At 32.9% G+C, this 23,469-nt stretch overlaps 3 protein-coding genes and 1 long non-coding RNA gene across 36 annotated transcripts; 3 read left to right on the forward strand and 1 right to left on the reverse strand.

Annotated features, from left to right (window-relative positions):
* The first annotated feature begins 946 nt into the window (after positions 1 to 946).
* On the forward strand, positions 947 to 4,338 carry LOC148769990 (receptor-like protein 9DC3). The gene is made up of 4 exons (XM_088818868.1): positions 947 to 1,356; positions 2,309 to 2,434; positions 2,913 to 3,054; positions 3,182 to 4,338. Exons 1-4 carry the CDS (start codon positions 1,050 to 1,052, stop codon positions 4,242 to 4,244), a joined length of 1,638 nt encoding a protein of 545 aa, XP_088674994.1. The 5' UTR covers positions 947 to 1,049; the 3' UTR covers positions 4,245 to 4,338.
* Positions 4,339 to 4,717: 379 nt separating this feature from the next.
* On the forward strand, positions 4,718 to 6,018 carry LOC148769991 (uncharacterized). Its single transcript, XR_016031772.1, has 2 exons — positions 4,718 to 5,058; positions 5,470 to 6,018. It is a non-coding gene; the product is annotated as an uncharacterized LOC148769991 (long non-coding RNA).
* A 262-nt stretch (positions 6,019 to 6,280) lies between these two features.
* On the reverse strand, positions 6,281 to 8,278 carry LOC148769992 (uncharacterized). Its single transcript, XM_088819713.1, has 4 exons — positions 7,713 to 8,278; positions 7,504 to 7,611; positions 7,175 to 7,383; positions 6,281 to 6,590 (listed from the first exon to the last, which is right to left on the reverse strand). Exons 1-3 carry the CDS (start codon positions 8,049 to 8,051, stop codon positions 7,201 to 7,203), a joined length of 630 nt encoding a protein of 209 aa, XP_088675839.1. The 5' UTR covers positions 8,052 to 8,278; the 3' UTR covers positions 6,281 to 6,590; positions 7,175 to 7,200.
* Positions 8,279 to 9,713: 1,435 nt separating this feature from the next.
* Positions 9,714 to 14,162, forward strand: LOC105964300 (uncharacterized). Of its 33 annotated transcripts, none has more exons than XM_088819695.1 (12): positions 9,907 to 10,013; positions 10,475 to 10,605; positions 10,716 to 10,768; positions 10,870 to 11,330; positions 11,440 to 11,528; positions 11,657 to 11,719; positions 12,396 to 12,766; positions 12,872 to 12,927; positions 13,262 to 13,329; positions 13,421 to 13,484; positions 13,898 to 13,972; positions 14,053 to 14,162. In XM_088819695.1, the coding sequence occupies exons 1-5, from the start codon at positions 9,969 to 9,971 to the stop codon at positions 11,515 to 11,517; spliced, it is 768 nt and encodes a 255-aa protein (XP_088675821.1). In that variant the 5' UTR covers positions 9,907 to 9,968; the 3' UTR covers positions 11,518 to 11,528; positions 11,657 to 11,719; positions 12,396 to 12,766; positions 12,872 to 12,927; positions 13,262 to 13,329; positions 13,421 to 13,484; positions 13,898 to 13,972; positions 14,053 to 14,162. The 33 variants fall into 33 exon arrangements, with proteins under 33 accessions (XP_088675798.1, XP_088675821.1, XP_088675829.1 ...); XM_088819703.1 differs by lacking the exons at positions 13,898 to 13,972; positions 14,053 to 14,162 and adding an exon at positions 13,583 to 13,805 and having other exon boundaries at positions 12,396 to 12,568; positions 12,692 to 12,766; XM_088819690.1 differs by having other exon boundaries at positions 12,872 to 13,329; positions 13,861 to 13,972.
* The last annotated feature ends 9,307 nt before the right edge of the window (positions 14,163 to 23,469 follow it).

A 23,469-nucleotide genomic window follows, 5' to 3' on the forward strand; every position in this document is an offset into this window, starting at 1 on the left:
TTGAAAACTTTTTTTTTTCCTGAAATTTTTTCCAGCCGGTCGACCAATGTTGAACGCCGGTCTCCGGCGTTGACTTTTTTTTTTTTGAATTTTTTTTTCTTAAATTTTTTTTTTAATTAATATTACTGTCCTGGCTACTAAATTACTGTCTCTCTCTTATAAATTGGGGTGTAAATCATGAAATTGGAGTTGAATTGAGTTTCAATGAATTGGGGGTAATTTTGGTATATATAAAGGGATTTTCCTTATTTGCAAATAAGTTTGAATGAACTAGATTTATTAGAAAAACAAAAAAGTTGGATTTCCCTCTTTTATTTAAGTGACCTTGTCATGGGCCTATTTGCCTTTTGCCCTTAAAATTAAATTCAAAAATAAATCTATTTATAGTTTTCAAGAAAGTTGATATATTTAGAGATTTTATAAATAGTAGAATATAAATATATTAATAAAATAATAAAATATATTTAATTACCTTTATTTGAAAATAATGACATATTTTTAAGTGATTTATTTTCAACAATCAATTTACCATATGGGATGAAATCGCGCCACGCCATGAAGGAGACTTTATGTAGGACTCTTATTCTACCACTATAAATAGGGACCCTCTGTCAAAGTTCAGCGTTTCGATCCGAGATTCAAGTCGCAAGACCCTCGGAAGACGTTATTCAAATCCAAATCAAATCCGGAGAAGATCAAGTCAACGACCCGTCTCCGAATAACACAGGGGATTTAGTGCAGATTTTCCTTAAAACATGGGCATTTTATGCAATTTACCCTGCATTATATAGGAGTTTTAGTCATAAAATAACAAAAGAGAAGTTTTTTAACAATTCGATATAACACGGGGTACTAAATGTAATAAATTCAATATATATATACATATAAAAAAAACTAGTTTGATTTATTTGACTAAAGCACACGAAATTCATTCTATTTTTTTGATGAAAAATTGAATATTTAACTTTTCATGATTTTATAATGCCAATATATATGCAGGTACTATTCCAGAAGAAATAGGGCATCTTAATAAATTGAAGGAACTGTGGATGGAAAATAACAAGTTGACGGGGCCATTACCTTCAAACATTTTCAACATATCTTCATTGGAATATATTGACATATCATATAATAATTTGTCAGAAAGTTTGTCTATTGAAATGTGTAGTGAAAATCTAAGTACGGTTCGTCTATCTGGGAACACGATTCGTGGGGAAATACCAACAACTATTGGTCGCTGTTCTCGACTTCAAAACTTGTGGCTTTTTTCGAATACGCTGAGTGGACCTTTGCCGACGACTATCGGGAATTTGACAATGCTTCAGACGTTATACCTTGGCGACAACTCCTTAAGAGGTATGTAAGGCTTATTATGTATGCTTCCTTTTAACTTGCATGTTTTTTTTTACATTTTCTCTTTTTGGGGTTTTTATGGATTAATTAGAAATTCCGTAGCCATTTTTAATTTCATATTGCTTTTGGGTTACTCATGTTCTATAATTTTTTACTTTTTATTTTATGTGTGTATGTCAAGTGGCGCGAGTCCCGAAATTTGTTATAGGGTGGACTTAATTTTCTGGGGGTTTGAGGGCGGCGTCCACATTTTTTTTCTTTTTTAAGATTTGTATTGCGTAAGATGGGACAAAATCATAAAATAGGAAAAAAGAAGAAAAAATAAAGAACAGAAACAATGTAGGACTTTTTTCTGCATAGGGTAGGACAAAATCAGAAAATAGAAAAATAAAGGTTTTTTTTTTAGGATTCTATTGCATTAATTTGATTTTTGAATGAGCTACATATTAAAAATTGAGTAGCTAAATAAAAATATGGATATAATATATATTTCAGGGTTGGCTTAAATCTACTCTAGCCATAGGGTGGACTCGCTCCTGTGTATGGATGTAATATAATCTACCAATCACGAATTAGAAGAAAACTTGTAAAGAAACGAAATCAATCACTCAATTGAAGCCTCAACACCAAATGTTAAGGCTAGAATCACTGTAAAAACTACTCGTTTTTGTGTAGTTTATCACTTTTTTAAAAAAAAAAAAAAAAGGTTTGATTTATTACAAAAAGGATCCATGTGTTTGTGGAATTGATAAAAATCTACCCTATATTATTTTATTTGCAAACACCCCATATGATTTATATTTTATATAAATAGTACTCTGGTTTAGAAAAAATAATTCACTCCATGTATATAGTTTAGTTATTTGAATTATTAAAAGTTTTGTAATAAGAATTCCTTCCAATTGTATAGTGTAATTGGTAACATGATTTTTCCATGGATATTATAATATTTCAGGTATTATTCCAGAAGAAATTCGTCATCTAAATAACTTACTGGTTTTAGACATGTCGAATAATAGACTTACTGGAGCATTGCCCAGAGACATTGGGAATGCGACGTCGCTTTGGGGTGTAGCCCTCCGTGACAACTGACAATGCTTTAACCGGTAAGATTTATTACATCTCTCCAATATAACAATACGTTTTTCAAAGCACACCGGTCCTTATTTCGAAATTTATTATCGACTTCTGTGAAACGGCCAAATTACCCTTACGAAAGAAATATAAAAAAAAAAAAAAAAAGAACAACAAAGGAAACAAAAAGAATTTCGAGGGTATTTTAGACTTTTTTGCTTTGACTATTTTTCAAAAGGGGTTGTTGCTAAATATTTTTAACAAAGGATTTTTTTAGCAATTAGAGACTACCCAAGGGGTAGTTCTTGCAAAAAGAAAACCCTTAAACAATATTTCAAAAGTTAACATAAGCACATATTATCATTTTATTTTGTGATCATAAAGCTTTTAACAATAACATTGAGCTATAATTTTTATTTTTTCTTTATTTTTTGCAAAGTTATATGTTATTGAATTAATTGCCTCATTTGTTATATTTTTTTCAGGTAACATTCCATCGAACATGTTCCAAGGAGATATCAGAACGATCGATCTTTCGAACAACAATCTATCGAATTCAATACCTTCAAACATTGGTAATGCCACAGATTTGGCTTTCTTATTACTCCACGACAACCAATTGGAAGGGTCAATTACGCATTTATGCAACTTACGAGTCCTTCAATATCTCCAAATATCGCACAACAATTTGGAAGGTTCGATCCCACATTGTTTAGGAAACTCGAGCATGTCTTTGAAACTATTGCAACTAAAGCAAAATAACTTCCGCGGCCTCTTTCCTTCAACTTTTTTCAAATGGTAGCATTCTCGAGTATCTCGACTTCAACGGTAATAATTTGGAAGGGACGTTACCCAAATCCTTGCTAAATTGTGAACTATTGACGGTTTTCGACGTTGGAAACAATCAAATAAGAGACGTGTTTCCTTATTGGATGGAAACTCTACCCGAGCTTCGAGTGCTCGTCTTGAGGTCTAATAGATTCCATGGTGACTTTTTTGTTTCGTCAAAGAGTTATAGTAAGGTCCCGTTTCTTAGTTTGCAAGTCTTCGATATATCCAACAGCGAATTTGCCGGCGCTTTGCCTGTCACATACTTGGAGAATTTCATCGCCATGATAGATTTGGGGGATAGTACAACACCGAAAATAGACTTGTTTACGTATTACGAGCAATCGATGACATTTGTTCTTAAAGGAGTGGAGCTTCCATTGGTCAGAATCCTGACAGCGTTCACAACCATTGACTTGTCTGGCAATAGATTCTCGGGGAATATTCCGGAATCCATAGGAAAGCTTACTTCTCTCAAGTACTTGAATTTGTCTCGTAATAGCCTCGGGGGAAGTATACCTCCCTCTCTTGGGAATATGAGTGAACTCGAGTCGTTGGACATGTCTTCAAATAAATTGGTGGGGGAAATTCCAAGGCTAACATTTCTTTCCAAATTTAATCTTTCGTTCAACAATCTTGTCGGGCAGATGCCTCAATCTAGTACCGGCCAATTTCCTACATTTGACATTAGTTCGTACATGGGAAACTCGGGATTATGCGGATTCCCATTGACGAAAAAGTGCAAAGGCGACGATGAACAAACTTTGGTTCCAGTGTTGCCACAAGGTGATGATGATTCCGATTTTCTCGATGGTTTTACTTGGCAAGCTGTTGCTTTGGGATATGGATGCGGGTTCGTATTTGGGACTATTATCGGTTATTTCATTTTTCGATATGGAAAGCCTAAATGGTTTGTTGGTCTCTTTTTTAGTGTTCAATATAAGATGAGTCGAAGTACTAAAAGGAATGTAGTACGACGAAGAGCTTGATTAATTGAAGATGTAAGTAGATTAATTGAAGATGTAAGTAGATTAAATAAGCTTAAGTTGGAACTCTTGTATGCTTATTTTCTATTTTTGATGAGATTGTTGGAACTCTTATTTTCGAAACGATGCATATGTGATAAGACTCTTATTTTCTATTATATATTATCAAACGAAAATTTAGTTCCCAGAACTTAATTAGAAAATGATGAGATTTTTTATTTATTTATTTGAGATATCAAAAATGTGATTTATGTGTTTTATCTAGAGGTGTTATCAGTGTATATCCAGGTTAAGGCCTCTTTTGGTTGGGCCGATCTGGGTGGATTGATCCTCTAATCCACTCAGATCTTTGATTTGGTTCACCACTAGCGGGCTACAGATTGATCTTGGGCCCGGGTACCCATCCATCAAATGGCGGATCGCACATCAGGCCAAGGGAGGTGAGTTTAGGTAATCCGTCTAAATGTCAGCCCAAACCACCATGTTCTTTTACTATTTTATTCTCACTTATTTCATGTATTTACAAAAGTAGTCCATATAAATATCAATTCCCATCCCCAAATCGAAGACTGATACCCTAGAACACAAATCCCGTAGTTGCGATTTCACCGGCGTTAAACCTAATTCCACTCCGTTTCTCGATTGTGTGGATTTATATTTTCATATTGCAATGGTTTGTAGGTAATCGATTGATCGTTTATGTTTTGTTAGGGTCCCCTATTCTGGAATATACGCGCAGCAGCCAGAGTTACACCTTCTGGAAAACGGTGCGGAAGTCGACAATTTTCGGCTTCCACTACACTATCTTCGTTGTCAGGTTAGTGAACAAATTTACCGACCTTTTTTTGGCCGAATTGATTGAACAATTCCTTGTCATTACCAATATAGATGAATGAGTGAGGAGTTATATTTTCGAATGGGAGGTAGGGCCTGGTTATGACAAAGGTGAAAAAGTGCAACTGGTTTTTGTCGATTGAGTGAGAAGGTTGAATTCTCACCACCAAGCACTTTGGAAGAATTGGTGAAATGTGAAATAATTTTGCCAACCAACAACAACTAATTTAACTAATTTAGAACAAGTAGAAAATAAATTTGTAGTATTTGAAATTGAAAATTGACCCATATAAAACTGTGATTTTAAATGGTAATATTTATAATATTTGCAAATTGACCCCTAAGTGCAAATCACTAAATTGTTTGACCTTATATTTTTGTTGTTTACAATTAGAACAAGGCGGAAAATGCATTGCACAATTTCTTCGTTGCTAACGGGTTTCCCTACTACGACACTTGTGAGTTGGTGTTTGTGGAGAAAGAAGCGAGGGCGATTGAGTTAAGTGTCGACAAAGACTCACGATTGACGAAGGAGTTGGATCGGGCATTGAGACGGATATATGAAGATGATGGGCCGTTTGAGTTTGCCCCCCTAGACGAGGCATATGCAATTGTTCTGTATGAGGGGGGCTCGGAACGAGAACTGTTGTGCCGTATGAGGGTCTGAATGAAGTTGAACCGAGGGTTATTATAGCGACGAGACCGAGGGGTTCTTGGATTTTACGGATAGTTGATATCGAGCCAAGTAACTCGGTCATTGTGTTTTCCAACATTGCTATGCATTTATTTTTCGTTTAAGCACATTTGAACCCTTGTATTTGTTTTATCGTCTTTATGTTTTTGTGATTCTGTACTAGTTTGTTTTTCAATTATCGAACTTCTGTTATTATTCAACTTTGATTTTTGGTGTGATTCCGTACGACTTTAATTTCCAATTATCAAACATCTCTATCACTCCAACTTTGGTTTTTATGTCTTCACTTTAACATTTGTATGTTTAATATTAAGCGTATCTTCAAAATGCATAAGAAAAATTTAAGCATCCATTTCCAAAATTTTGGACAGTAGACAATTTATTAAAATTAATGTTGCTAAGTTAAACAAACAAACATATGTTGTTAAGTTATATATTCAATATAAGTTTATAAACCTAAATACGTGAAAATATTTATAAATATTTATAAACCAAAATAGAATAGAACATGTAAACTTAAAAAAACAATATTTATAAACATTATTGAGTGGCCGCGACGAAACATGAAAATAATATTACAAACCGAAATACAAAGGCGAGAAAATTTAATACTGACACCGAAAAACTAGCCGACTACATGGAGGTGGAAAAATACTACGGTAAATACTAATATTAATAGTACGGAAAAATATTAGGAAAAACTAGCCGAAAACACGGTGATTAGAAAATTTGGACTCCCGTTGTTCAATCCTAAACGATACACGCTTCGAATGATACCTAGTAATCGTTTGCCCCGTCGATTGCCCCTTGCCGTTATCTCTCTGAGGTGCGGTTTGACCCGGACGAGCGAACAAAATTGGAGGGGCGATTTTATAAAACAAGAAAAATAGTTGCCGTAAGAAGTGGTGGGTTGAAACAGTGTTTTTCATTATTTTGGTGTATATAATATAATAATACAAAAAAGAGAGAAAGGGTGGTATGGTAAATAACCACATTATCCGTCCCAATCAACCCAACCATTTGTGAGATTAGCACACCTAGTTTCAATCCCATAGACCCGAATCCCACCAACCAAAACCGAGATCCCATCCAACTAACACCAATCCATACAGTAGAATTTCAAAAAGAACCCCAAATCCCATCCCATCCCATCAACCCAACCAAAAGGGTTAAAGTATCTCACCAACTCAAATAATTAGCAAATGATGAGATTTTTTATTTATTTATTTGAGATATCAAAAATGTGATTTATGTGTTTTATCTAGAGGTGTTATCAGTGTATATCCAGGTTAAAGTATCTCACCAACTCAAATAAGCCTCTTTTGTTTAGTATTCAACTTTTTGAAGTTGTAAAAAACATGAATACGTAAATCGTAAATGTATATGGCTAACGAAAAATAATTACCTATAGCATATAGCATATAGCAGCAGCTAAGTAGGGACAACTCGAATAAATTCTACTTCAGTTAGGCCGACTTTGAAGGAAATCCTCGATTCGAATGTTGTGGCTTCTCGGAGACGATTAGTCGCGGTAAACGTCAAAGACAATGATACACAACCCGGCGAGAGATGTTTGTTTGCTTTGATCACGTCCACCACATTGTATATGATGCGCTACACATACACACACAGACATAACATATAGACATAACAAAACAAGTTTATATATAGCAATTGAAACCCCAAAAAGAAACAAAATCAAAATCAAATTAAGAAAAAAAAGAACATACGTACATCTGTGACGTTGAAGTAACCTAGTGCTACTTTTGCATATTCTTTGAGACGTTTCGCTGTTTTACAATCATCAATGTTATAGATGAGTTGTTCATCTCCAACGCTGGGCTACAATTTATTTAAAAATAGGATATTATAATTAGAACAAGATAACAAATAAATATAAGAGAGAGAGAGAGAGAGAGATATGTAGAGAGAGAGAAACAGACAGAAATCTGGCGTAACTTCTCATCTGAATCCTCATCTGAGTCCTCCTCCTCCTCCGCCGCCTCCTCCTCCTCCTCTGAATCATCCTCCTCCGAATCTTCCTCCTCCTCTGAACGCTTCAATTTGTCGAGTATTCTGCGTATCTTGTCGATCCGGTTCATCATCTCGACCCGGATCTGGGAATCCGGATCCACCTCCTCCAAGTTTCTCCTCTTCTTCTTCTTCTTCTTCTTCTTCTTCAATTTGCCCCTATTTAAATCCTCCAATTCTTCGAGTAATTTGTTTATCTTATCGATCCTGAACGCCGTCTCCCGATATTTGAAGCGGGCGTCGGGATTCATCTCCAACAACAAAATTCGTATTTATTCTAACAACCCCTAATCAATCGTTTTCGATTCTCCCTTTGCTTAATATTCTGTTATATCCTGGGGTGCAAAGAAGCAAAGAGGGACGAGGATTGGAGTAAATGAGAAGAAGATGAATGGGATTGAGATGAATTGGGGGCTGAGGGGGAAGAGGAACCCTAGAAGTGCTAAAAGAGGAGTCTTGGTGCAATCGGGGAATGAAGACCTGATTGAGGATCGAAACGATGTCGTTTCGGTGGATGTTGTGGGAGCGGGCCTCATGGCTATGGGCCGATTTTAGCAGCCCATTTACATGTCTGTTAATTCTATTGGGCTCGTTTGTTTTCCAAATCCAATAGTTATTTTGTTTATTTTGTTTTGGTGTTTTGCTGAAGATACTATCGTTTTCGATTCTCCCTTTGCTTAATATTCTTAAATATTATTTCAAGAAACAAGATATTATTATTATCTTTATATATATATATATATATATATATATATATATATATATATATATATATATATATATATATATATAAAAGCGCAGGTTATCAAGTAATGGGCTGGATTATTTTCATCAAGTAATGGCCTGGACTATTGCCTAATCGTTTTCTACCGTCTCCCTTTTCTTTTCTTTTTTGGGTAAATTACAACCCACCCTTGATGTATGGTCAAATTACGAAAAATCCTCTCTTGTTTGGATAATTACATCTACCCCTCAACTATGAATCTTCTTACATCTCCACCCTCTCCAAGTTTGGACGTGTAAGAAAATTTATAGTTGAAGGAGGTTGTTGTAATTACTTAAACATGATGGGAGTTATCGTAATTTTATCATACCTCAAGGGGTGATTGTAATTTTACCCTTCTTCTTTTTTTAAATTAAATTTGTATTCTATTGTAATGTTTAATTATTACTTGTGGCACTGAGTATATGATTTCTACGTGTGTTGCTCTCAATTATAGATATTCTATGTTAGTATGACAAGGCCTTATAATATTCATATATAAATAAATACATAATCAGAGTGTCAAATAAGTATAGATGCATTTTGTCTTCAATAAAAACTCCTCATTTCCTTTCCTCCTCAATTCATAGGTTATAAGATAAGATATCAACTTAATTTATATTTTTAATCTTGTGAGTTAATTGGGCTCAACAGGTGGCTTTGCTCAACAGGGATTTGCTATTTTTCTATTGTTCTATCTATTTTATTTTACGAAGATCCACATCTTCGATTTATTGTCGAAAAGACAAATGATGAGCGAGCGAATACATCAGTATTTTATACGCTATCATTTCTCAAAGGATATGATGGATTCATGTATATACATATATAGCTCGTATATTTATTGAATTGCTGTTGAAATTTATATTTGCAAGCTTGTGAATGCCAATCACTGCTATAAGCCTATGGGCCGACTTGTGACCTGTTCGGAGGGCCTCGAGAAAGTAACGCAGAACCGTCCTCGTCGAACTTCTTTCGTTTGATTAGTTTTTCAAGTTTTGAAAATGAATGTAGTTGTGTTCTTGAATCAATAGTTGCCAACATTAGGATGAAAGCTTCGTGTTTGTCGTTTATCGATTTTATCCTTGTCCGAATCAATGAACTAATAATTCGAAGGGGACTTATGTTTTACAGATTAGGACTTAAAATTACAACAAACGATGGTCGAAATATTTCCACTTACATCAGAAGATGCTGCGTATAATAAATTTAAAGGGACGCTTTCGACTGTTACAGATCCTTTTACGCGCATAATCAGTCGTAAGGTATTTTTTTTCTTGTCTTAATTAATTAATTAATTCAAATTTTACTTATGATCCATTTTTCGCACATTAATGGGCTGTGTGTGTCTCTGTATTAATGAGTCAACTCAGCCGTAGAAGCAATTGATTGAGAAATTTATAAAATGGCGAAGCCTCAAGTAACCATCACTCTCGGCCGCTCCGGTCAGGTACTCATGTAAATCTGCCCCTTTTTGTTTTCGTTATCCATGACTGTGGACTGCTTAATTTTGCAATCCTGTATTAATTACGTTTCATCTCAAACGAGATTTCCGATCGTCGTCGTTTTGATAATTAAGCTAATTCTGCGGGTGTTTGCATTTTTCGTGACGCGCAAAAGGTGGTGAATGATTCGTCGAGAGATTCTAATGGAGTTCGCTGGAATGCTTTGGGTGCTATCCGGAAGCAAAAGACCGTCGTCGGAGTCTTTTCGGAGCAGTGATGATCGTCGATTTAGCAATGCCAAAAGGTGATTGTTGCTTTCACCTTTCTACTGGTATTTGATTTCAATTTACTTTCTAGCTTATGCATTTGTATAAGTGGAAATTAGCAATTTTTGTTTGTATGATTTGTTGATTCAGAATGAGAGTGGGTGTGTTCTGCGGGTGTGTGCATTTTTCGTGATGCGCAGAAGGTGGTGAAGGATTCATCGAGAGATTCTAATGGAGTTCGCCGGAATGCTTTGGTGCTATCCGGAATCAAAAGACCGTCGTCGGAGTCTTTTCGGAGCAGTGATGATCGTCGATTTAGCAATGCCAAAAGGTGATTGTTGCTTTCACCTTTCTACTGGTATTTGATTCAATTTACTTTCTAGCTTGTGCATTTGTATAAGTGGAAATTAGCAATTTTTTTTTTATGATTTGTTGATTCAGAATGAGAGTGGGTGTGAGTGCACGGAGCTACGGGTACAACAGCCGTTTAGACGGTAATAGTTAATTTCGTAAAATAGATGCTCTCTCGTGTTAGATTTTTTCGTCTCTTTTTAATCAATAAATTTCATGGTGTATTTAAACTTTATTGCTGTAGATTCAAAAGATCTTCGCCTGAAACTAACACGCAAGAGAATGTCAAAGCATATAGAGCTCGAAAACGAGAAGCGTAAAAAGATGGAACTACACGACAAGGCATCAAGAGCTACACCACCTTCTAGAAGGGCTGCTGAAACACAACCGATAGGTTCAACGATTAAAAATTCTTATGCTTCTTGGAATTCAAATGCAGCGAAAACGAGATCCCCCGAAAGAATTCCAAAATTTTCTGGTGGATTTTCTAACAACCCCATGAATTCTATTGGTCAACTGCCTCATGTACCATCAATTAGGCCGGTAGATGCTTCAAGAGAAGAGCATTTGTCGATGAGGGATGCCTTGGAATCTTCTAGGCCTGATTTACCTATATTCACCACTTCGAGAGGTTTTCTGGATAATGGCAAGATGGTCACCGATCTTCCTCCAGCAACAGGTGGCATGTCCAGACCTATTTACCAGGTAAAAATCTATTTTATCTCATATTTCGTTTACCTCGACTCCTCTGTTTTTGTTTAGCTCTGTTTTGGTGAATTTTTCCTTATTTTAAGATCATGCATTGTTGAAGCAGGTGAAAGCGATGAGGCAACTACAACTTAGAAAATTGAGGCGTGTGGCAAACAAGCAAATGTGCAGCAAACCTCTGTAGCTGAATTTATGGTTTGTGTTTCGTTTGCACAATTTTTCTTTTTACCTTTAATCAAATGAGGTCTGGTATCGATTGTTTAATTTATGCTACGATTCTCGACTGGAATTTCATCTAATAAATGTAAACACTTTCATTGCAGATCTGCTTGGGGGGTCTCGTGTGCTGATCATATTAATAAGTTAACCTCATTTTACATAGTCTGGTAAAACATATTAGAATTCAGCTATGCTCTATGATTCCATGTTCTCTTCTGTATCAAAAAATGATGCTTGTTTATTTAGTACAGGTTGATACTTTTGAAAATTTTTTATTAGGTTTAAGTGTATCATGTTGTATTACTGTTATTATTAGCTGCAACAATAAAAGGTTTCTGATAGTTATGTGAGTATTAGTTTCTTTGATGTTAAGCACATTAAAAGTGACATCTTGGCTAGGTTAATCTCATTTTACACTTCTAATTCTATAATAAAATATAAAGACTTCACTAATTTGTTTAGGTATGTAGTTGTTTTCTTTAGTTATTAATATGATATGACTATATATATACCTAGCCTCTTTTGTCAGTGTTGCGACTCTAATCTATAAATTCATTATTTTGTTTTTCAATTTTGCATTGTTTTCTCTGGGAATCCGAGTTTCAAACATGTACATGAGTTAGGTTATCTATGTATAAGTTTTATTATATTGGTTTATAGGTGGTAATCTGGGTACATGTGGTTGCCTTGTATTATGATTTTTCAGAATCGTTGCCTTTGCTTCTAGGTTTATCAGTTCTGTTCTTTTTCTGTGTTTACATTTATTACAGCAATATTCATTTTTTATTAAATCGTTTCCTTCCATAATTTGGTTTTAATTTCTGATAACGGCATTATGCGCAGGCCTTTGTGTGAGCATAATTATTCAATCACTCAACAATTCGTGCGGGGGTGTTCTTCACGGGGCGCACAAAGCCGGACAAATATTTGCGGATGAAGAAGAAAATATTTGATTTAACACAGGAAAAATTTATCGTCGTCCTCATCTTCCACCTCCAATCTTTTTAAATCCCACAGTTACTTTCTCATGTTGCTTTATGCAGATAATAATTGATTTCAGTTATGATTTCAGAGCGCATTTTCCGTAAGCATGATGCTCTTTTGTTTTTATTGCATGCCACACATCCAATTAAAAGCAGGCAATTAATAGCTTCAAGCAATAGGACCGTGAAAGAATGAGCCCTAAAATGGGGAAAATTGACATTCATTATCAGGTTCTTTTACTATTCATTATCAGGCTTTAACCATTTGCATTTGTTTTCTTGTTGTTTGTCTTTTTTCCAAATTTGGAACTAATATTTCTATTTTGACTTTAATAGGGTCAGCCATGATGCCTCCTTAATGCATCATTCTAAACTTACATTGCCAGCTCAAGGTGATCTTACGAGGGAAAGTATTTTTACGTGCATCGTTGATATTTCCTCGAAAGTGTTCTTCTATTTGGTTTATTGTTTTTTGTTTATTGTTTGGTACAAATTGCTATAGATGGGTGGTTCTTTTCACGCTAATATGTTGGATTTTTTTTATAGGCTCCGTTTCAATTCTTGATAATTTGGAACCATTGCTCCTAATCAAAACGACTGTTAGATTTCTTAGGGCCTCGTTTGGGAACATTCGATGGAGCTTCATTATATTGTCTATCATGCCTAATCATGATTGCCAAACAAGGCTTAAGAGTACAAAATCATCATTTTTGTTAATCCTTGCAGCTAAAAGAAAAGTTGGAGAAACGTCGATTAATGAAATCAGCTCGAGATCCCACGAAATTATTACATTGGTATATTGTGATTTTATTTAATTTATTGTTTATTTATTCGATAACTTTTGTCGCAGACTATTGAAAGCTGTTCTCGTGACTTTTTTGGAAGGGACAATGCGAGCACTCTTACAGCTGCTGTGGTGTGAAATTTATCTAACAACAAAAAAATAAAGGTATAGCATTATTTAATGTTTTCTAATGGGGGAGTAATTTTATTGACAGAATTTTGTCGATTTGGCTGCAAGTGAAGGAGCATCTTAATCGTTATCAGCAGGCACAAGGTTAAAAGAAGGCTGTCGTATTAACCGAATAGAATATTCTGTTTATTTGTTATATGTTGATTGGGAAGAATATTTCTTAGGCCGCAACTTTGCTGAAATGTGTTGTCCATTATTTATAGGTATTGATATCCTCAATCAAAAACATAGTGTTGAAGAACTAAAAACAATTTATTTTCTCTCTGTTTTCGACAATATAATTTTTGCAGTGAAAAATCAATATTTGCATACTATAATTTCTGTTTCGTAAATCGTATTACTCTAAAAACAGTTGGGACTGTGCTATTTATGCTCACTGTTACGCGCAGCTTTCCGATTGTCGACTTCGGCGATGCTTCGATTGCTTCTTCGGGTTTCGGAAATTTGTTCTGATGAATGATGATGTTAGGAGTTTATATATTGGGACGCGTTTGTTTGTTTTTAATTTTTGTATATACTGATGTGTGTCGATCGTTCCGTGTAGGTGGATTTGGTCATAGAGACTGACAAGAAATGCGAAGAACTCATTTTCGATTTTCTCAAACTACAGTTTGGATTTCTCGGTACCGTTTTTATTTTTATTACGACTTTTTTCTGACAACATAAAATACGAAAAGGAAAAACAAAAAAAAATTTAAAAAATTGGAGTTTTGTAATTATTTTGGATTTTAGGTGGACAGATTAATAAAAATTGGCGTGCTTTTGCATTAGCCCTTTGGAAATAGCGGACTCGCCCCTAACACTACGTACAATAATACTCAGATAAATAATAGTGAATAAATTAACAGCCAAGTTTTTATGTAAAATTTATTTAATTCGGTTATTTACCGAACCAAATCGTATATTTTGTTCGGTAAACGGTATGAAATGTTGGCGTACCAAAATTTTGGTCCGGTTTTACCGAACTAACATCCTTAAATTTACCTATGGAGGGGTCTTTTCGTAAGATAAATACATAGTTGAGGGGGGTGACTGTAATTACCCAAACAGGAGGGGGGTTTTCGTCAAATGTTAGGGCTGATTCAAGAATTAAAGGAAAATGTAACGAAACAATGGGTGCAACAATCAATATTTCAGAAATTACTAGTGGTAATATAATAATAAAAACTGCTTATCAGGGGTGGAACTATAACTACTCAAAAATATTAGGGCTAATTTTGTCATTAAAGGAAAATGAGATGAAAAAATGGGTGCTTAGAGCAATATCTAAAAAATTAACATGTGTATAATATAATAATAGGAAGGCCTTGGAAGGGGTGGTAATATAATTATCAGGAAAAAGTGGGTGCAGCAATCGGTATTTAAAAATTACTGTAGGATAATATAATAATAAAAATGTTTTATCAGGAGTTGAAATGAACTTACCCAAAAATGTTATGAATTATTTTATAATTAAAGGAAAATCGGAGGAAATAATTTGTGCAGAAAACAATATTTTGTTTATGGACCAAAATAAAAAATGGGATATAATATAGGGACCAAAATAGTAATTATAACACGTTAATTATAAATAATATAATAAATTATTGTTTTCTTAAATCGTAAATCGTAAAATTTGATCGCTTTGTCGATATTTAAGATTTATTTTAACATTTGAATCGACTTAAGTATGAATAATTGAATCGTAAGATTTGAATCGTAAATCATAAGATTTTAAACTCGGTATTGCGAATTTTCGTAAATGAGTCACACGCGATTATAGTTGAGGAGTCGAAGCATACTGCCTTGGTGGCAAATATTTCGGATATTGCAAGAGAGATCCACTTTGGTGTTAAATTTGCTATTTCGGTAAAACGACTGGGAAAATGGAATTGGTATAGCGGTGATTCTGCAATTTTCAAAACTGTTTCAGTCAAGGAAGTGGATTTCCATAAATTACAAATTGACCCCCTCTTGGGGTGCATTTCTTGTTTAAGGACAAAAATAAAATAAAAACAAAAAAACCAAAAAAAAAACAATGTAGGTAATATAGGGACCAAAAATCGTAAACTTTGATCGATTAGCCGATATTTAAGATTTATTTAACATTTGAATTGACTTAGATATGAATGAATTGAATCGCAAGATTTGAATCGTAAATCATAAGATTGTATGCTCGAGATTGCGAATTTTCGTAGATGTGACAGATATTTTGGATAGTGAAATAGAGATCCACTTTGGGGTCAAATTTGCAATTTGGGTGGAGCGGCTAGGAAGATGGAGTAAGTATAGGGGTGATTCTACAATCTTCAAAGCTATTTCAGCCAGGGAGGTGGATTTTCAAATATACAAATTGACCTCCACTTGGGGGCATTTCCGGTTGAAGGACCTAAATTAAAAATTTGTATATGAATAGGGATCAAATATGTAACTATTGCAAGTTTATTATAAATAATATAATAAATTAAAGTTTTTTAAATTGTAGTTCGTAAAATTTGATCATTTTGTTGATATTTAAAATTTATTTAACTTTTGAATCGACTTAAGTATGAACAGACTGAATCGTAAATCATAAGATTTTAAACTCGATATTGCGAATTTTCATAAATGAGTCACACACGATTATAATTGAGGAGGAGTCGAAGCATTCTGCGTTGGTGGCGAATATTGCAAGAGATATCCAATTTGGGGTCAAATTTACAATTTGGGTAGAGCGGATGGGAAGATGGAGTAAGTATGTGAGTGATTCTGCAATTTTCAAAATTGTTTTAGGCAGGGAGATGGACTTCCAAAAATTACATGACCCCCACTTGGGGTTTATTTTTGGTTTAAGGATCAAAATTATATAAAAAAAAAATGTATAATAATATAGGGACCAAAAATCGTAAAATTTGATCAATTTGTTGATAGTTAAGATTTATTTGAACATTTGAATTGACATAGATATGAATGAATTGAATCGTAAGATTTGAATCGTAAATCATAAGATTGTATGCTGCGAATTTAGTAAATGTGGCGGATATTTTGGATAGTGAAAGAGAGATCTACTCTTTGGAGTCAAATAAGCAATTTGGGTATAGCGGTTAGGAAGATGTTAAAATAAATCTTAAATATCAACAAAACGATCAAATTACAATTTAAGATATAAGAAAACTTTAATTTATTATATTAATTTTAATAAACTTGTGATGATGACAGTTTTGATCCCTATATTATATACCATTTATAAGTTTTGTCCTTAAACCCAAAATGCCCCCAAGTGGAGGTTAATTTGTAATTTCCGAAAATCCACATCCCAGGCTGAAATAGTTGTGAAGATTGCAGAATCAACCCTATACATACTCGTTTCCTTAAACAAGAAATGCACCCCAAGTGGGGGTCAATTTGTAATTTCTGGAAATCCACTTCCTTGACTGAAACAGTTTTGGAAATTGCAGAATCACCGCTATACTTATTCCATTTTCCCAGTCGTTTCACCCAAATAGCAAATTTAACACCAAAGTGGATCTCTCTTGCAATATCCGAAATATCTGCCACCAACGCAGTATGCTTCGACTCCTCAACTATAATCGCGGGTGACTCATTTACGAAAATTCGCAATACCGAGTTTAAAATCTTATGATTTACGATTCAAATATTATGATTCAATTATTCATACTTAAGCACTTAAGCCGATTCAAATGTTAAACTAAATCTTAAATATCAACAAAACTATCAAATTTTACGATTTCCGATTTAAGAAAACAATAATTTATCATATTATTTATAATTAACGTGTTATAATTACTATTTTGGTCCCTATATTATATATCATTTTTAGTTTTGGTCCTAAAATCGAAAATGCCCCCAAGTGGAGGTTAATTGGTAATTTCCGAAAATCCACCTCCCTGGCCGAAACATTTTTTAAAATTCCAGAATCACCCCTATACTTACTCCATCTTCTCAGCCTCTTCACACAAATTGTATATTTAACCCCAAAGTGGATCTCTCTAGCAATATCTTAAATATCCGCCACCAACGCAGTATGTTTCAAGTCCTTCTCCGCTATAATCGCGTGTGACTCATTTACGAAAATTCGCATTACCGAGTTTAGAATCTTATGATTTACGATTCAAATCTTACGATTCAATTTATTCATACCTAAGTCGATTCAAATATTAAAATAAATCCTAAATATCGACAAAACGATCAAATTGTACAATTTGCAATTGAAGAAAACTTTAATTTATTATATTATTTATAATAAACATGTTATAATTACAGATTTGGTCCATATATTATATACCATTTTTAATATCGGTCTTTCAACCGGAAATGCCCCCAAGTGGAGGTCAATTTGTAATTTTCGAAAATCCACCTCCCTCGCTGAAATAGTCGTGAAGATTGCACAATCAACCCTATACTTACTCCATCTCCCTAGCTGCTCCACCCAAATTGCAAATTTGACCCCAAAGAGTGGATCTTTCTTTCAATATCCAAAATATCCGCCACATTTACGAAAATTCGCAATAACGAGCATACAATCTTATGGTTTATGATTCAATTCATTCTTATCTATGCCGATTCAAATGTTAAAATAAATCTTAAATATCAACTAATCGATCAAATTTTACGATTTTTGGTCCCTATATATTACATACATTTTTTTTTTTAATTTGGTCCTTGAACAAGAAATCCACCCCAAGTTGGGGTCAATTGTAATTTCTGGAATCCACCTCCCTGGCCGAAACAGTTTTGAAAATTGCAGAATCACTCATATACTTACTCCATATTCCCAGCCGCTCCGCCCAAATTGCAGATTTAACCCCGAACTGGATCTCTCTTGCAATATCCGAAATATCCGCCACCAACGCAGTTTGCTTCTAATCCTCCTCAGCTATAATCGTATGTGACTCATTTACGAAAATTCGCAATACCGAACATAAAATCTTATGGATTACGATTCAAGTCGTACGATTCAATTCATTCATATCTATGTCGCTTTGAATGTTAAAATAAATCTTAAATATAAACTAATCGATCAAATTTTCTGATTTTTGGTACCTATATTACATACATTTTTTTTTGGTCTTTAAACAAGAAATTCACCCCAAGTGGGGGTCAATTCGTAATTTCTGGAAATTAACTTCCCTGACTGAAACAGTTTTAAAAATTGCAAAGTCACCACTATACTTACTCCATCTTCCATGCCGTTCCACCCAAATTGCAAATTTAACACGTGTGACTCATTTACGAAAATTCGCAATACCGAGTTTAAAATCTTTTGATTTACGATTCAAATCTTACGATTCAATTATTCATACCTAAGTCGATTCAAATGTTAAAATAAATCTTAAATATCGACAAAACGATCAAATTTTACGATTTACGATTCCACCCAAATTTTACCTAATCGTAAAAAAAAGATAAAAAAAAAATGCAGCCTAAAAATCGATTTATGAAAGTATGTCGAAAATACATAATACGATAAGTTCTTGTACTCACCCGAGGCACCCGGCACCGCGCATTGCGCGGTGCTCTACACTAGTATATATATATATATGCTTAGGGAGTATGAATTTGTTCCTCCTTTTAAGATATATATGTAATTAGAATCTCGTTTTTATTAGTGAATTTTACCAGATTATATTATGGTGAATGTATTTTTATATGTTCCTTAGTTTAATGCACTTGATGAGGTAAATCCAATGGTATTACTTTGTTGTTGTTGTTTGTTGAGTTAAATACACTTTCCACACCTGTACTTAGATCAATTTCCCAAATTATTGTTCTCAGTGTACCCAAACCATATCTCCACTAAGTGGCGGAGTCATAATTCTAACTTCAGGGGGCCATATGCATTAAAAAAAATTATGGGGAGAGGTGCTGTTAATGCTATTTATACACAAAATTTTGTATATCAATATATAAAATAATAGTAATTTGAGAAATGTAGGGGAAAACGTGGCTCCCTTAGCACTATACTGGCTCCGCCACTTTCTCCATTGTATCGCATCGAATTCTGCCAAACTGGAGAAGTTTAATATTTATGTCTCATTATTGTAAATCTTGAAGATTTAAGTTTGAAAATGTCTCTCTAATCGTAGAGAGAACACAAAAGGAGAAATGAAGAGGAGATAAATTATGCGAGGCAATTGTGTTTCATATGTGAAGAATTTGTGTATAAAATTGACGTTGGGTTTCTAAAAACTCGAGCGATTACAAATAAAAACACTGAAAATGTAACATTATTCAAGTATTATTCAAGTGATAAAAAACACTGAAAATGTACAAATGTGTAAATTTGTCAAATCGGAACTTATTTTCCCAAAATCACGGCTAATAAATAACTCTTTTTAATTAGAGTGCAATGACATTACGTAATATCAAATGGAGGTAAATACCAATTCTCACTAGGAGAGTTGATACTTAGCCATTATCAATAGGGTAAAAGTCTAGAATTGGACCATTGGTAATGAAATATACAAAGAAAATGAATAAATTGAGGAGCTAATTGATAATGAAATATTTATTTCGATTAAATACAGTTTGCACCCTAAAAGTATATGGGTGGTAACATTTACCCCTTAAAGTTACAAATATAACACTTAACCCCTCCATTAATGAATTTAATGGAAAAGCTGTGGAGTTTTTTTAATTTCCATAATACCCTTCAAACCATTCTATAAAAATAATGGATATTTGATAATAATTTTAACAACCTTTCAAAATTGTAATTTTATATTTCAATATTCTAATTTTAGGAATTAAAAAATCTGAAATTTGGTTTTTTTTTTTTTTTTTTTTTACTTTATGTTGATTGTTAGTTAATAAAAAGATCTAGTAATTACTGGGAATATTTTATCCCAAGTTCATGGTTTATCTAGTTATTTAATTAATATATAACTCTAATATAAAAAAAAAAATCCAATTGTACGGATGAGAATCACAAATTGCATTCAAAGTTCATGAAAAATCAAAACGTTAACATCTAAACTTTTCAAATATTTTTATTGTGAAAATTTAAGTAACTGAAAAATAATTTAAAATTAATAATTATTATAAAAATGCTTGATGTCTAAGTATTGAAAATAATAGTTTTTCTTATGAATGTTTTACATATTTAATATTTTTTAGGCTGTGGCTAGGGGTGCAAGTTGGAACGGATTTTCCAATTTCCGCCGGTTCCGATCCGAAAAGTTCCGATTTTGGAACAACTTTTTTCATTCCAACTTCCGAAATTCCGATTTCCGAAATTTTCCGATTTTTTTGGATTGGAATTGGAATTATATAAAATAAATTTGGAATTTCCGATTTCCGATCTGATTTAATTCCGAAATTAATTCCAAAAATTCCGATTTTTTTCCGAAAAATACACCTATAAATAGTATATATTATATAATACTTATTTTCCGAAAAATACACCTATAAGTTTTGTTTTAGGATTTTGACATAATGAATTGTTGTTAGAAGTTTTATTGGATATTATGATGTGTTATTTTTATTTATTTTTTTGAACTGAAATTTAGTAGTTATTAGTTTTACTTTTATCGACGTGGACGCTCTTATTTTCGAAAAATTATGAACATTTTAGAAAATTTCGGCTAGGTTTGAATTTTATAGCTAATGTGGTATCCGATTTTTTTCCGAAATTCCGAAATTTCCGGGCCTTTTGGAATTGAAATGAATTTTTAGATTCCGAAAATTTTGGAATTGGAATTGGAATTGATTTTGTACTTCCTACATTTTTTGGAAATTTTCCGAAAAGGCTAATTCTGATCCGATCCGATCCATCCGACTTTCCTATCTGCGGCTATATGCAATACTAATTCACTTGTGCAAGACCAAATTAAAGAAATATTCCAAAATATTCTATTTTATTCACTTGTGGGTTTATGGAGGAGGAAGGAGAAAGGTTTAGTGGGTTTTTTGGAAAATGTAGTTAGATTCTATTTCAATATAATAACTAACAAATATATATATATATATATATATATATATATATATATATATATATATATATTATGCAAGGTGGGTATGAGGTGGGTCTACGGAGCGGGAACATACAAACCCGTTCTCATCCTATATTTTTGTGTCATTCCCCATCTCTGCCCTAGATTTTTTTGAGGTGGGTAAAACTTAGATGTTTTGAGTCGGGGTCCATCAAGGCGGGTCAAATTGCCATTTCTATTCGATATTAAAGTTTGTTTGATTTTCACTTCATTGCTTATCAAACCAAGCTAATACAATTTTTAAAGTTCAATAAAAAATCAAACAAGTTTGAACAATTTGTATCCGGCTCTACTCGACTTGTTTACACAATGCATAACATAATATTGAATAGAGTCTATTGCATTTATACCTGTGGCGTATTAGCAAAAAAATATTTAAATTAGTGTGAAACTTTATATTACCGCATAAATTAATATTACTATGAAATAATTATATAGTAAATAAGAAAATTGTACAAAAATAATGTCGCTTTTAAAAAACATTAATGTTAATGTGATAATTAAAATTAATGTGAAAATAATGTTAGAGTTAAAAAAGTGTGAAGCACATTAATGTTACTGTGAAAATTAATATTATTGTGAAACAAAACTTAAAAAAAAAAAAGATTAATGTTACTATGATTAATTGAATATAATGTTACAATAAACCAAAAAATAAATTGTAAATAAAAAACAATAATGTTATTGTGAAACCTAAAATTATTGTGTCGAATCTGTCGATTATACTATGTTGACGGGTTAATACATGTATAAATATTATAATACGTATATTTAACACCAAAACTCACATGGCCTAGAGGTAGGATAGTACTTTGTCGTTAAAGTTGTCATAATTTAAGTTGTAGCATATCTTGTTTTTTTAATTAATTGCTAAACTTTAATTTTTGCTTAATTCCACGTTGCACACTTGAAATGTAGTTTCTAGTACTTTGCAGTCTCCATTTTTTTTTATAGCCCTTTACACCCTCAAAATACAATGAATCATGCATAATGCACCCTGAATGAATTTTTAAAGTTAATAAAAACTATTCGATATTTTTAGTGGTATTTTTTTAGAATGTTAAATGTCAAATCAATTTTTAATTATTCATCAATCCTTCTAAACTACAGAGTGCAAAAATAAAAATGCATCTTATCAACATATTAATTTCTTTTTACAAAACAATATTTCATAAAACAAAAAATATCCTTTAACTATTTAGGTATCAAGTTATTTGAAAATTATATTTTCTTCCTAATATTTCTACCAAATATTTTCACTAATTATAATAAAAAATATTCATCAATCAAATAATTTAGTGAGACTATGTTTTTTAAGAAAATATAATTATTTTCAGTAATTGGTTGTGATTTTGTTTTTCCTTTTTGTACGCTCGAAATTAATTTCAAGGTGGAAGGAAATAATAATTAATTTGTTACTTTGCATCTCTGAGAAAAAAAAACGAAATAACACTCATTAAGTTTTAAACATTTAATTTCGGGTGCAGTGTGAATGATTTATTGTGTTTCAAAGGTGCAAAGTGATATTTTTTTTCAAGGGTGCAAAATGCTAAATTGGCATATAACTAAGGATGGTGAAAATTAAAGTTATTGTGTCCATAATACAGTGTTAACATGTTAATAAATATGAATATTATAATACTTGATATTTAACACCAAAGCTCATATGACCTAGTGATAGCATACTACTTTGTCGTTAAATGAAAGTTGTTATGCATTATAATTCGAGTTGTAGCACAATTTGTTTTTTTTTTTAATTAATTCCTAAACATTAATACTTCATATGAGTAGTCGTAGTTTTGTTTTTTGTTTTTATCCCCTCTATTGTCAAAGTTGTGTAATCAAAACAATTTGTAAAAGCAATTCATTCTTTATATTTGTATAATCCATATAAACAATGTATACGGAAATATTAGAATATTTTTGTTAGTTTCGAATTAACCCATCAAACCACTTTCTTTCTTTCCAATTTTCGTTTAATCTCATTGAAA

The sequence above is a fragment of the Erythranthe guttata genome, chromosome 6, assembly GCF_056151865.1.
Source record: "Erythranthe guttata isolate IM_541 chromosome 6, IM_541, whole genome shotgun sequence".
Classification (NCBI taxonomy): Eukaryota; Viridiplantae; Streptophyta; class Magnoliopsida; order Lamiales; family Phrymaceae; genus Erythranthe; species Erythranthe guttata.

Excerpts from the sequence above, each read along its gene's own strand:
- LOC148769990 (XM_088818868.1), top strand. The coding sequence starts at position 1,050 with ATGGAAAATAACAAGTTGACGGGGCCATTACCTTCAAACATTTTCAAC. Across the intron at positions 2,435-2,912 it reads GCTTTGGGGTGTAGCCCTCC|GTAACATTCCATCGAACATG; the intron begins GTGACAACTGAC and ends TATTTTTTTCAG. Across the intron at positions 3,055-3,181 it reads CACGACAACCAATTGGAAGG|CAAAATAACTTCCGCGGCCT; the intron begins GTCAATTACGCA and ends TTGCAACTAAAG.
- LOC148769992 (XM_088819713.1), bottom strand. The coding sequence starts at position 8,051 with ATGAATCCCGACGCCCGCTTCAAATATCGGGAGACGGCGTTCAGGATC. Across the intron at positions 7,612-7,712 it reads AGAAGTTACGCCAGATTTCT|CCCAGCGTTGGAGATGAACA; the intron begins GTCTGTTTCTCT and ends AATAAATTGTAG. Across the intron at positions 7,384-7,503 it reads GTTACTTCAACGTCACAGAT|CGCATCATATACAATGTGGT; the intron begins GTACGTATGTTC and ends GTGTATGTGTAG.
- LOC105964300 (XM_088819672.1), top strand. The coding sequence starts at position 9,969 with ATGGCGAAGCCTCAAGTAACCATCACTCTCGGCCGCTCCGGTCAG. Across the intron at positions 10,606-10,715 it reads CGATTTAGCAATGCCAAAAG|AATGAGAGTGGGTGTGAGTG; the intron begins GTGATTGTTGCT and ends TTGTTGATTCAG. Across the intron at positions 11,331-11,439 it reads TGTCCAGACCTATTTACCAG|GTGAAAGCGATGAGGCAACT; the intron begins GTAAAAATCTAT and ends TTGTTGAAGCAG.